Source organism: Daucus carota, chromosome 3 (genome assembly GCF_001625215.2).
Source record: "Daucus carota subsp. sativus chromosome 3, DH1 v3.0, whole genome shotgun sequence".
Lineage (NCBI taxonomy): Eukaryota > Viridiplantae > Streptophyta > Magnoliopsida > Apiales > Apiaceae > Daucus > Daucus carota.
In genome coordinates, this window is record NC_030383.2 from 45734522 (window position 1) to 45749173 (window position 14652).

The 14652-nt window shown below is 32.9% G+C and overlaps 1 protein-coding gene across 1 annotated transcript; it reads left to right on the plus strand.

Moving 5' to 3' along the window:
- Window positions 1–3221: 3221 nt before the first annotated feature.
- Window positions 3222–8823, plus strand: LOC108214657 (BTB/POZ domain-containing protein At3g50780). Its single transcript, XM_017386785.2, has 3 exons — window positions 3222–3658; window positions 3851–4646; window positions 7489–8823. Exons 2-3 carry the CDS (start codon window positions 4014–4016, stop codon window positions 8443–8445), a joined length of 1590 nt encoding a protein of 529 aa, XP_017242274.1. The 5' UTR covers window positions 3222–3658; window positions 3851–4013; the 3' UTR covers window positions 8446–8823.
- Window positions 8824–14652: the final 5829 nt, after the last annotated feature.

The window sequence follows — 14652 nt, forward strand, 5'->3', positions numbered from 1 at the left end:
TACCAGCTACATCAGGAACAGATTTTGTGAACAAAATTTTTGAACTCCGACAAAGAGTCCATTTATTTATACAATCAGCTACCCTGTTATCTCCCCTGCCAAAATTTACCTCATTGCATTCAAAAAATATGTTTTGGGAAGTAACAAATCTAAACAATCATGCAGCTAGAGTATCCATGTCATTAACTTCCAACATCGTTTGGCAATAAAAAAACCTCTAGTATTAAAAATCTTCAAATGACGAAAATCCCTTCCCTGTATATTATCTACCCACACATATATCCTCTCAATATTCATGGAATGAGATTTTCTTTCGTTACATCTCCTCAGCAGAAACCGTTTAGGGTTTTTTGAATTTCATCAATAATTTCATGAGGTATTTTAAAACACATATATTTATATATAGAACTACCGACTGAACCAGAACTTGTTTATGCCTTTCTATAAAGATTTGTCTTTCCAAATAAATCATTCATGTATTTCCATAATACCAGATAATGATTTTCGTGCAATAATGTTATATTATTATATATCTGGGGACTCATACTTGCATGAATTTTATTTTAATGAAAAGGTGCTTCATTTGGTTTGAGAAAAGTGGTGTAAAATGATATTTTTAAAAGATGTAAGTTAAGAAAATGACATGAACCTACTGATAATATATTGCAAGCAAGAAAACCCAGGCAGCCATCGAGGATCTATCATCTTAAAGCACTACCTAAAAGGACCACAACAACTTAGCTAGGTAAAGGACCACATGCAGATAGATGTATACAAGCAACTTGATCGGAAGCAATTGAAGTTGAAGAATGAATTAAATCCATATTATGCTTATCCCTAATATTGCAAAAGAAATCATAAATTGAACAAGAGAAAGTGATGTATAAAAGAACAGAGTTGCAGGAAAAGAGGGACTCCTATTCAATTTTATATATTTTTTATTAATCAACACGTATTTCAATATTCAATATTCTTATAAATTATAGTTTTGTAACTTATTTTTATAAATTTTTTCAAAAAAATAAATACCAGAATTATTCTTTTAAAAACATGTTAAAATATGTGTCATGTTCCGTCCCAACATACTCCCTCCGTTTCAATTACATACCCATTTTAAAAAAAATAATTCAATTTATTTGTCCCTTTTTAATCTAAAGTTATATTTTCAAAATCAATTCTACTTCATATATCTTTTACTTATATTGTTTACATCAATCTCACTATATATACTAGGGTCATTTAATATAATTAATTTATAAACATTTATTTTTTTAAATTATGTGATTTTTTGGAAATATATACCTAATTTGAAATATAGAGAGTACCGCTGAGAACCCAAATAGCGGAGGAAGTAATGTGATTCACAAAAGAAAAGAAAAAGGAATGACACGAATCCAGTAGTAATATTTTATCTATTTGGAATATGAAATTTGGCATTATACCCCATTAATAATGAAAACGTGCTATCGATTTTTCACCTTGCCATCATTTTTCAACCTCTACAGTCTACATTATTGCATCCTTTTACAGCTTGGATTATTGTAGTATGTGTTTCTCGTGCATTTCTCGATTATTGCTACGGTTTGTATAGGACGTATTAAGCATCACTTTTGTTTCGCTTTTATAGGGATAGTTTACTGTTTATGTGTATTTCAAGTGTTTGATTGATGTATTTTTATATAATATTTATTTTATATAAAAATTTAATATCTAAATTTTTATAAAAAGATCATGAAAAATTATTATATACTGTCTTTTTTACATACCTAAAAAGTGTATAAAAAAATGATAAGATCATATTAAATAGAATGAAGGGAACATTTTTTTTTGACTAATCTTAGTAGATGTGGTTTTTGTATATGCATAGGAGTCATCATTATTAAGAAGTACAAATCAATCTAAATAAGTTAGACTTTTAAAATTTAGTCATTAATATGCGCTGAGCACACCATAAAAAAATCATTATAACTAATATCTCAGTTTACAAATAGGTTTAGAGCATCTCCAATAATATTTTAAATCATTTTTTAAAATGTAATGTAATATATAACTTCTAAAATATTAATATTTATCGTCATAATTCCAATCATACTCTTTATATTTGCTTTTATTCTTATATTATTATTAATATTTTGCGAATAGAAATAGAATTAAATGAATATTATATTTAATAATAATAAGTTAGGACCTAGATGATCTTTTAAAAAGAAAAAAGAGAGAAAAATATTAAAGAAAATCATTAGGAGCCCACTAAAACTCTAATATTTAATATTATCTTTGAATTTAGAGTTAAAGTAAAAATTTATTTAAAAAACTCTTATTATTTTGTTTTCGTTAAATATAATACATCATATAAGTTACTATAATTTCTAATTAGAAATGCAAAAAGTCGCGCTACATTGTACAAGTTGTCGATATATTGCGATTTCGATCCAAATAAAGGTCTTTGATGGATATCTTTCTCCCTGTTTTTGTACCAGGAAACTGTAGTTGAGATAAATACACACTTATCCACTGTCACAGAGTGGCTTATAGCTTCGATATCGTTATTACATGATGGCGATATGAATCGAAAATCTGTTAAATAGATTATCCAGCACTCACCCCCGAAGCGTTAGTCACTTTCACGTTTCGTTTCAAAATTAATTCCACTTTATCCACAAAAATATCATCCCTTCACTAATTCACTGTCACAATTTGTTTTCATCCGATTTTATACATTATATTTGACTTTTATGATCACATTTATCAATTCTAATTAATAATTATTCTTAATCTTAATTCATTTTAAAATAGAATAAATATAATTTTAAAAGTGTAATTATCTTCCAATCATTTAATAAATATTAATTTTGATTAAAATTTCAAAAATTCGACCTTAAAACATTTAGGTGGTGATTTAATAATCTATTTTTAGTGTGAACTCCAATAGCAATCCCTATTTCTTATTATTATTTTAATAATAAATTTGAGTGAAAAAAGGAGAAAAGAGGGAAAAAAAGTAAATTTTTATTTATAAATATTAAATCGATAATGACTAGCGATTAACTAAAAATAGATAATGATTACAAAATTTAAAAATGTGCTAATAATTTAAGTGATTATTAATTTTTTTAAAAATAATTTAAGTGATTATTAAAACAGTGTTGGAATAATTTTTTTAATATATTATCTGTGATTTTAGGAGTTGATGTAAGTAACTGTTGCACTCGCTCTAACACACTATTGCAAGGACTCTGAACTAGTCAAGTGTAATTCACTTCACTTCCACCACTAGTTAAATCTCAATCATTGACTGGCTGCCTCATTGTAAATTTCAAGAAAGCACTTGCAAACATTTTAAAAGAAGTAAAAGAAACAGAGACCCAGATTTAAAGCAAGCAAGCCAGTGCATGCTTCCCTTCTTGTTCACTCCACTCTGTGTGGGTTAATAAACAGCTTACAGATTTCCAGACCCACCACCACTTAAAAAACAAAAATCAAAAGTACCCCTTTAGACATACCCTGTGATTAAAACCTCTATTATTATCTCCCTTTAATTATTTATATCTCATCTTTCCACCCTGTATGTCTTTTCCTTGGATATGTTCTTCAAGTTTCTTGATTTTTGTAGAATTGAAAAGGGGGTTTTGATCCTGCAGATGTTTTTCTACTGATTGTAAGTTGGTCTTTATTTTTGCCTGTTTAATTTTTGTTTTGAGTTCTGCATTTTTATGGGGTTTGTTTAGGGATTTGAGTAAATAATCTTGGTTGTTGTAGTTTTGTGCTAAATGATGTTTGTTTCTGAAGCTGTACTTTCTTGATTTTCATGCTGCTTTGTAAAGATTGGTGCTTTTTGATGTTTTCTTAGGGTTTATAGGTTCTTGACAGCTCAAGTTGATGAACAATTAGGTGTTGTTTTAGGTTACCTTTTATATGCATTTTTGGTGGAGAAGAAGCAACTTTTGACTTGATTGGATTTGGGTTTAGGCGATGTGTTAAGGCTCGGGTTTTATTTGGGAACAAAGTTAAGTATGGCTGAAATTAGAATTGCAAAGGTAGAGAAAGGTCAAACTAAGATTAGAAATGTGCCGATTGCTGTTACACCAGAAGGCTTTTGGTGTTGTCCAGCTCCTGTTATGTTTCAGAAGACTCACAGAACACAAAACCCTCTGAACAAGCCTAAATCATCCCCTCCAACACCCAAGAACCATGTTCAGAAAGTAGAAGCAGCGGAAGCTGAGAACAAACCTTCAGTGACCCCATCAAGATCACTACGTGGTCCTGATGATCAAAGGAAACTAGGTTCTGATCCACCTGTCGTTAGTGCATCAGTGATTTCTGTGAGCACACCACGACCGAAGATTGAGATGCCAAGGAAGGTGACTATTGAGTTTGGAGAACCTGGCAGCAGTGATTTGAAGGTGGTATTACATGGAAAACAAGGATTTACTGTGAAGTTGAGTGTACACAAGAGTGTGCTTGTGGAGCATAGCAGTTTCTTTGGTGATAAATTTACAGAGCATCAACCTGATTTACGCTGTCTTGAACTTGATGACTGTGATGATGTTGAAATATATGTGGAAACAGTAGGACTGATGTACTGCAAAGACATAAAGCAACGGCTGATCAAGCAAAGTGTTGCTCGTGTATTACGCATCCTCAAGGTAAAGAGTAATTCAACTTAGCATTATTATTTGCATATTGTTTTTTTTTTTTTTTTTTTTTTTTGTATAAAACTCATCATAATTTAGGGAAACCAAAATTTATATGGCACCCAAATGTTTTCTTGGTCATATAACTGCAACGTACATGCTTTTCTTCCAGCATACAACTTGTTACCATATTACTTTCTTAAGAAGGTATATAATCTGGGTCTGCCATTCTATATGTGCATTCATTGTAATAATTATCAATTGCACATGAGAAGTTGATTTGTCTGAAAGTTACTATTGGCCAGCCTATGCAGTAGTTTCCGTGATGGGAATTTTGCAACTCAAATACTGATGTTTGGGATCATATGTGACTAATTCGGCACTTAACTGTAGTTTTGCAAGGAAACTTAGATGTGTCAAATTGAGTCTGGGTATCCTCTTGAATTGCCTAACAGAACTCAAAAAAAAGTTATAGGCTATGGTAGCCGGACTCGGCCAAAAGTGTCCAATATGGACACGTGTCCAAGCGTCGGACTCGACAATATTTTGAAAACATGTTATTGGCCCAAACATGTCGGAGTGTTGATATCCATGTATGAGTGTCGAGTGTACAACACGGATATTTGGGGCAAATCGTAGAGCCTGGTAACAGAGATTATAGGTGGCATTGTATAAATGTGTATCGAAAACTTTAATCGGCAAATTTTGAAAACATGTTATTGGCCTAAACTAAGTGTCAGAGTGTCGATACCCATGTACGGGTGTCGAGTGCGTGACACTGGTATTCGAGGCAAAATGTAAAACAGGGGTAACAAAGATTAGAGCAAGTCCAAGAGATACCTTATATCATGTCCTAATTTATAATTTAGGGCATTTGATGAAAAAGGTTGATCCAACCATGTCCTGATAATGTAGGACAACCTCTTCAAGCTCTATTTTTGAGGCACCTCTCTCCTTGCCGTATCCTATGTTTTATGATAAATTCCCATGAATACTATCTTTCTCTCTGTACTTTATATTATGCTTTAATGATGAAAGAGAATCTTTAATAATAAAATATTAAACGTATAGTGAATATAAGGCACATTGTTGGAGTTCAAGTTAGTAAAATATGTCCTTAATTAATAGGACATACTATTTTATATTATATTTAGGGCTTGAACTAGGACACTGTTGGACTTGCTCCTATATTGCTCTTATAGGGGATATTGTATAAACGCTTATCGAAAACATTAATTAGAAATTCATATTCACATATGTAAATTGCTAAATTCATATACACATATGTACTATGAGCTAGGTTCTATGGATAACCAGTTACATGAGAATTGCGAGAATCGATTGTTCTGCAAAATTTTTGTATCACGAAAATTCAGGTTTTTTTTAAGAAAAACACTGTTCCGAGATATATAATATATTTAAAAGAATATATTAGTAACAGTTTCGGCAGTACCACTTGTTGGGGCGTGCAGCACCCCTCAACTCTATATGAGTATGAGATTCTTTGCTTTGGGCTGTGGCCAAGCACACATGGATATTTTCTTAGGCTCCTCCCAAAAGGCTTCATACTAATAGATTAGTATGAAATTCTAGACAATTTTCTATCTTCTCAATGTGGTGGACACATTGAAATGCAGAACATAACTTCTAAGTTCTAACTGTTCTCCGGTTTAAGTGCAAAATCATAATGAAAACCTATGGTCTTAAATATAGTGCTTGTACTATTGCTATGGTTGCTTACTTGCTTATGAAATTTACTTGTATCCTTTAAGAAAAGCAAGATTGTATTTGTAGCTTAAGTTTAGGGAGGTAGCTGGACAGTTGGAAGAAGATTTGAAAAACACTTTTGTATATCTGAGTTCCTTGGAGGAGAAATGAAGTTGTATCGATTCATATAAAGCAAATAAAAGGAGCAACATAATCCATATTGTGTAGATCAAAGATGAATCTATCCGTAGGTATCCAACATCCTCTAATATTCCTCCCACTGGGAGATTATTGACTGAATGCCGAACTACTAAAGTCAAAGCCAATTAGATTGGCTGACTAATAATATTACTACTTTTAACATGGTAGCGGTCTGCTGTACTTCATTTGTAAGATGAGGTGAACATCTGGCAATTTTCATTCTCAAGAGGCCCTTTCACAGCTCATTAAATTTTGGTTGAGTTAGGTCTCATCTAGATAGATGTAACATAAAGCTCTGGACCTTTACTACTTAATGGTGCATATCTTCTACTATATGTTATACGTGATATAAAGACCTCTATCACTTAAAAGGCGCATAACTTCTAAACGTTATCAATGATATAACTAATTTGTTGTCCATTTTAAAAGAATAAGAATAAGACATGAGCTAAGAGCTTACTGAATTTTAACTACTTCCTTGCCAGATTCAGCTTGAGAATTTTACCGAGTTCTATGACTTTGTCAGCTTAAAAGCTCATGTTAGGCAAAAAAGTATAGTTCTTTTTCCATGATTGGACAGTTCAGTAAATATAGAAAGTCAGTCCACATAAACTGGTGTAACCGTGTAAGCTATATTACTAGAACTGCATTTTTTCGTGTTATATCAGAACATAGCAAAAAATATTGTGCTGAATATTTGATTAGTTACACTTCTACCCATGTAGTCTAATGATCAATCCTCATACTTTTTGTTATTATGCAATTCGTTCTAATATATATATATATATATGTTAACCTTGCTTTATTATATACCTTGCTCTAAATGATCTATTACACGATTCCAAATTTTAGGTTTGTAACAATACTTTGTCTATGTTGTTGTGCTTCATGAGTTTATCAAGTCGTCGATGTAGCAAGCGTTTCATCATCACTTTCTTTTGCTTAGGTTGCAGAACATCTCCGCTTTAATTTGTGTATGCAGTCATGTTTGGAATACTTGGAAGCTGTTCCTTGGGTTGGGGAAGAAGAAGAAGAGAAAGTTGTTTCATCAGTCTCGCGTCTTCATGGAGAGGGAATTGGAATTACCCCTGTACTGAAACGAGTTTCATCTGTTATCTCAAAGCCCCCAACAGACACTATATCTCACGTACTTGAACTTGTGCTTAAAAGTAACGAAGAAAAAGGTCGCCGTGAAATGAAAAATATAGTTCTAAAGCTCCTTAGGGAGAATAATAATCTTTCGAGTACTTCAAGCTCAACTGATATATGCAATGAGTCCATCTATAGATCGTGCAGGAGCTGCTTGGACTCTTTGTTATCTCTGTTTAGAAATGCCGCTGCACCGGACTTTTCTGATCAACCCATAAATGTCAAAGAACCGGTGCTAAAGCAGCTGGCCTTAGAGGCTGATAATCTCACGTGGTTGCTTGATATCCTAGCAGACAGGCAGGCGGCAGATGAGTTCGCAATTATGTGGGCCAACCAGCAAGAGTTGGCATCACTGCACACAAGGCTTCCAATTGTCTCTCGCCATCATGTTAGTTGCATTTCTGCGAGGATGTTTGTTGGCATTGGAAGAGGGGAGCTTTTACCATCTAAAGACACTCGTCACTTGTTATTACAAACTTGGCTACAGCCTTTAATTGATGATTATAGTTGGTTACAACATGGGTGCCGATCTTTTGATCGAAAGGCTGTTGAAGAAGGAATTGGTAGGACAATTCTTACACTTCCCTTAGAAGATCAGCAAAGCATTTTGCTTACTTGGTTGAGCTGTTTTCTGAAGACTGGTGATAGTTGCCCCAATCTTCAGCGGGCTTTTGAGGTTTGGTGGCGGAGATCCTTCATTAGACCACACATGGAACATGCAAATCTTGACCAGCCAGAGAACTCATCTACATAAATATTCGACCAGCGATAATATTTGGATAAATTTTAGATGAATCTGGGCTTGATGGTCAACACAACATCTGTTATGCCGTGGAAGTGGGTTGGATTGAATCGAAATACTGTAGAGATGCAAACCTGTTGGGGATTAACTGCAAACATAGCTCTGTATAACTTAACCTAAACTGTGCTGTAGTTTTATGATAGAATTATGATGTGTTGTCTCTCTCTTTTTATTTTCAAAAAATATTATTTATGTTGATTCTAGTAGTTGTGCAGCGTACTAATCTACCATGACAGACATGATAGTTATGGTAGATAGATTCTGCAGACATGAGTTGTACTTGACTTTCCAATCCAGCTGCTAATTGTGGTCAGATTGATTTACTCATAAGCTCTATGCGTGTTACAAAAATCTGAAGGCTTGAGGATCCAGGACTAGGAGGTTCATATTGAGGTACCTTATTTTGCATCACATTTTGATGGCTGAAACATTTTTAGCAATGTAACATAGATGTATATATTGAGTGGCTGTTGCATATCCTCGTAGCTTGAATTCCTCGGTGTCACTGTTCTGTAAAGTAATTTTGGACAAGAGACATACAAGCTATATTGCTGCAGATATGATAGTAAGTAATATATACCCCTGATATTAATTTCTATCCCAAGGGCAGGGACAAAAAAACATAGACACGTTTATAGCAATCATCTGTAAGAAATGCGCAACTTATGTTAGAAGAACCTAGTCTTGGGCTCAAGTTGATATTCTCTAGCTAAACATCAAGTTGATATTCATGCATTCTCTGGACCATAATCTTTTCCTAGTTTCATTGGTGGCTCTCCAATTCTTATGAAGATTATGCATTGTTAGGTGCTTGATCTTAATTTTTTCCATCAAGCCCCTCTCCCAAAATGCCAGAGCATGACAAGTTACATCGCGGGTTTCTGCCATGGTTCGACGTGGGAATAAATGTCCCGGTGCAACTTGACTATGCTGCATCCAATAATATGGTTCAGTTGATCATAAATCATCAACTGGAATGTGCTGAAAGGTGGTCCGGTGATGGCAACGAATGAGAGTAAGACACAGAGGGATGAGTTCTGGGGATAACCACAACATGGTGGTCCTTTCTTTTCTCAGAAGCGTCTTTTTCACTTTTTTTCCCAGGATCCAATTTTGTGCACTAATACATGCATGTACTCCATTCTCTCATAATGCCCGACTATGTTAATAATTTGCACTTTCACTGTACTGCTATAAATAAAAGATTGTACCTACTTAATGTACAAGGCACCGATGCCAGCAAGCTCATTTTTATTTTTATTATTTAAATATACTCCCTCCGTCTCTAAATACTTTTCTTGTTTGTACTTTTCACGTTTGCCAACACACACTTTTGATCGTTAATATCTTTCATTTTATAGTAGCATTAAATATAAAAACTTCACCGTATTAAAGTCCTTGTGAATACGAATCTAACAAGATCCTCATGACTATATTTAATTTTATAGATTAGATGTAAATTAGTAATTTGTCTCATGTTATGAACAGTACCGACATCACAAACAAGAAAAGAAAAAAGAAACGGAGGGAGTAGTAACTTATAATGATCGCTCAAACTCGGATGAGTACTCGGAATCGAGGTTCAGAACTCGGGTTTCAGTGACCAAATCTCCGTTTTGCAAAAGAGAAAAAAGAAAATAATCTCCGTTTTGAAATATAGATGTTTGAATTTTTGACATACACTTCTGGGTCTCTTGACTGTATAATTAAAATAATTATTAAAAAGAATTCTTCTTTTCAAATTGTAATATTAATCATATATTTTCATTCAATTTTTTTTTAATTATATGATCAAAGAATTTAGAAATATGTACTAACAAATCGAGGGAGTGATATAAAAGAAGTTATTCACAGCTGGTCTTTATCCTCACCAACAAGATATACTTAGGTGCACCAGAGTTTTGGGATCCATGTCTATAAATCAATGCAGCAACCAGACATTAGGTACGTTAGTTATCAGTGTTGTCTATCGATTTTAAGTTCCTCTTCGTGTTTTTCGTTTTCTTTAAACTAGAAATACGATAAATTATGAATGTGGTCCTATATATTAAATTCAGTGGCCAGTTTTGCATATCCAGTCAGTCCATCCCATCATTCAGACAAATTTATGAACCATGCAAATCAATCCACCTAGAGTGTTTAGCAATGCGACAAAAAGATTTTAATTATCAAAAACTTTACTCTCTTCTTCGTCTTGGATTGTTTGGGTAAACTTAAAAAAAATGTTTATAGCTTAAAATAAAGAAGTACACTAGAAATGAGAAGCAATAAGGAGTAGAAGTCCTGAGACAGAAAGTAACATTTTTAACTTTTTATAAGTGGTTTTGGTTTTTTACACAAACGGATCAAGAAAAGTAGAGGTCGGCTTCTTATAAAAAAAAACCAGAAGTTTGGGTACCCAAACAAGCACTAAATATTAATCTTGTGAACCGATTTCATACTACATAATTAACGAAACTAAAACGTGATATTTTGTGTTAATTTACTCATCTCAATATATTAATTATAAGAATTCAACTATGTTTTCATAGAGCATCTCCAACGGGGTTTGTTATAGTTGTTGGCTAAATTGGACCTGTAAAACATTATGTAAAATTTGTTAAACCTGTAAGACATTGTGCTTCAACGGTATTGGCTATATTAGTTGACTATAATTTAAAAATAGTATGTTATTAATATTTAGATTGTTATAAATAGAATATATCAGTTTAATATAGTAATAAATGATGTGTGATCTCCCTACAGATTTCTTACCGGTCTATAGAGTTTCGACAAATTTAGCCGTTCATAGAAGGTTGACTAAAATTATAGACAACAAGTCATGGTTGGAGTGTATATTTTTGAAGAGATTGACTATATTTTTTAATTTTGGGATGCCAACTCAACTTTTAACCAAGAGGTCTTCGTGGTTGAAGATGCTCTTATGGTACTTATTCAACCATGCTTCTTATAGTACTTATTAATTACAAATTTGATTCTTGTTATGTAATAATATATGTAGAAAGAAAGTTGAGAGAGCTAGACAAGAGAAAAGAAGCAGACATGATTGTATTATTCATCACATCATATTGCAAGCTCAACAAGTGGCTTTTATAGGTCCTTGCTAGATAAGTTACAAGACAAGTGAAAAGTCAAAAGTCACATACATTATTGATAGGTCAATCCAAGAGCCAAAAGTCATGAGGTCAATCCAAGAGCCAAAAGTCATCCACCTTTATATTTCATAACACTCCCCCTTGGATGACTTGTATCAACGTCATGCCTCGTTAAAACCTTACTAGGAAAAACCCAGTGGGAAAAACCCTAGTGAAGGAAAAAAAGTACATGAGTTGTACAAAATAAAAACATATCGTTTATGTCTCCCCCTCGTCACGATATAACTATAAAAATCAGTAAATATGTCGAAGTCTGCTCATCCCGTGTACTAATTTCTCGAAATGAGTGGTAGGAAGTGCCTTTGTGAAGAAATCTGTTGGATTCCTTCCTTGCACGTGATGCTGCCTGCAACAATTAAATTCATAGCAAAAGAAAATATCCACTATAATTTATTCAACTTTTGATCCCCTATTTTTTTACGCCTGCAAAATTAGCTTAAAACTTTATAGAATATGTTAGTGGAGATCGAATAAAATCACTTTGTAAGTTCAGGATTAACACGCTCTTAAAGCGAGCGATCCCTTAACAATGAACATTAACCGAAAGCGGAGACTTACTTTAAATAATTATGTCAAACCATGTATGATAAAACATGTCATAGTTTACTTAGATACGGTACCTCAGGACCGAGAATTTCTTTCAAGTGTTCAGAAAAGTTAGTGTACTATCGTGTATTTATAATCCTTCTGGGATTCCCATATGACAACATATCATTCATCTAAGAGTAATTCTTCTTTCAATATATACACCAAAAAACACTTTATCACATAATATAACACCAGGTGCAACTCAATTCAATGTTAACTAGAAACACATTCTAGTTTCCATCTGCTCTGGCCAGAGGCTTTATGAGTTGTCACCTATAGATATACAATGATAACACGTATTTGTCCCGAATCTCTTTTCCATTTGAGAGGGTATAGTTCTCGAGAGTTTATTATACTGCTTCTGGCAGTTAAGATCCTTCTAGGATGATTATTGTCAAGTGGGTCGTATAAAACTTAAATTGAACATTCACATATTGCGGGATTATTTCGCAATCAAATAATCATTTCCATCACAAATACTATTACTCTTCATAACCAACACAAGGTTATCATACAATTATTTGAGCTTTACATATCTATAATTTCATTTTATTTTCGCACAAATAATCATACATATCCCACTGACTTAACACCTTTGGGTGTGTGAACTGCAGTTGCAAAAATTTCTCTCTATTTTTTTTTAGAGATAATGATTCATAGGGCGCACCACTTTCACAACTTCTGGTGTGAGAGGACTACTGGTCCAAATAATTTTCTATGTAATTGCCTCAATTATATCATTTATTCTTTGGCCAATGTTATCAATATTTTCTAACAGATTCTGCTTCATGATCCTCATTGTTATCAATAACCTCAAGTTCTATAAATATCATCGACGTCGATTCGATTTATGGTTCCACTTCATTCTGGACAAGGCATAATATATCGAGATCTCAATATTTTTCATTACTTTTATTTTCTCTAATTTGTCATGTCTATAATCTCTTCTGGAGATCCTTCAATGCCATGTCTATAATCTCTTCCAGAGATCCTTCAAAAATTATTGATTTCTCAATCTAGCCATCATCAATTATTGCTCCTTTTCAACTTTTTTTTTTTTTTTTTTTGTATAAGATATGGAACCAACTTGCCTATCACGCTTCAGGCGTTCTTTAGACATAGTAGTATCTTGAGGTTGTCCTTCTGCGACATTTAAATCATAGGATCATATGTAGCCGGTGTCCATGACATATATTTTCTGGTCATCAAAATGAATTATCTTATGAACTTCTGGTTCATATTCTTTGTTTTGAGGATCAAGATGAGGCAATGATAACTCATTCTCATATTTCTACTTTCACCGGCTATTTATTTTCTCCCCCTGATTTTGGGAAAACAAACTCATTAAATCAAGTCACAACAAATACATATTGATGATTCCAAATGCACTCATATGTAATATATATCCAATTGAGGAATCGATCTTACTAATGTGGTGGAAAATCTGTGATGACCAAATAATTTATTTAAATGGGGAGAGATTATGAAAAATTTGTTTATATGATGATGCGAATCGATAAATATGTGATACAAAATAATCAGTAATTTTTATGGACGAGATAATACTCATTATGAGATGCACCAGCATTATAAACATATATTTTAAATAATGAATCTCGCATACTTCAGGCTGCGAGTTGATAATACCTTTGTATACAACCATATATTTCACAAAATATCTCACTCTTCAATAATATGATATTTTCATCTCATGCCATATCTTCATTAATTTATTCTCAAAGATGATAAATCACAATTATATCTTTGCTGGTGATCAATTTTCCTTTATAAGCAAATAATATATGTACCACTGAGAAGAAGAATCTACTGGTTCTTCAACAAAAGTGCATATAAAATTACTATTTGCATCTTTAACAAATTGAGGTGGCTTAGCTAGTCAGGCCAAACTGTAAACTTATAAGTAAACTTCTGGTTTACTTCAAAATCAATTTCAATTATGCTTATTATAATTAGTGGTAGTGTCATGAATTAGACTCAATATTTAAAGGCCTTAATATCTCAATGCGATAAATTATATAAATTTCATTCTTCAATTTTCTTGGGAGAGGATAATTGCATCAATACTTTACATGCTCTTCTGGAGTAAAATGTACTTCTGAGAGTGGATAAAAATATACATGCTCTTCGAGAGCCTTATACATGCTCTTCCGGAGCTTTATACTTTCTCTTCCCAAATCTTATATTTTAAAAAACTATAATGAGGCATCCTATATAATCCTCCCCTTTGGATGACTCATTTTAGATATGAAGTATTGATACTAGTCATCTTTATATCAATCAAGAGAAATATTCCTTATACACATAATAAGAATATATATATGACTTAGAGAATTTGTAATGTCATGACCATTGCTACTATCATGGTTGATATCCTCTGATTTTCTAATACTGTCAC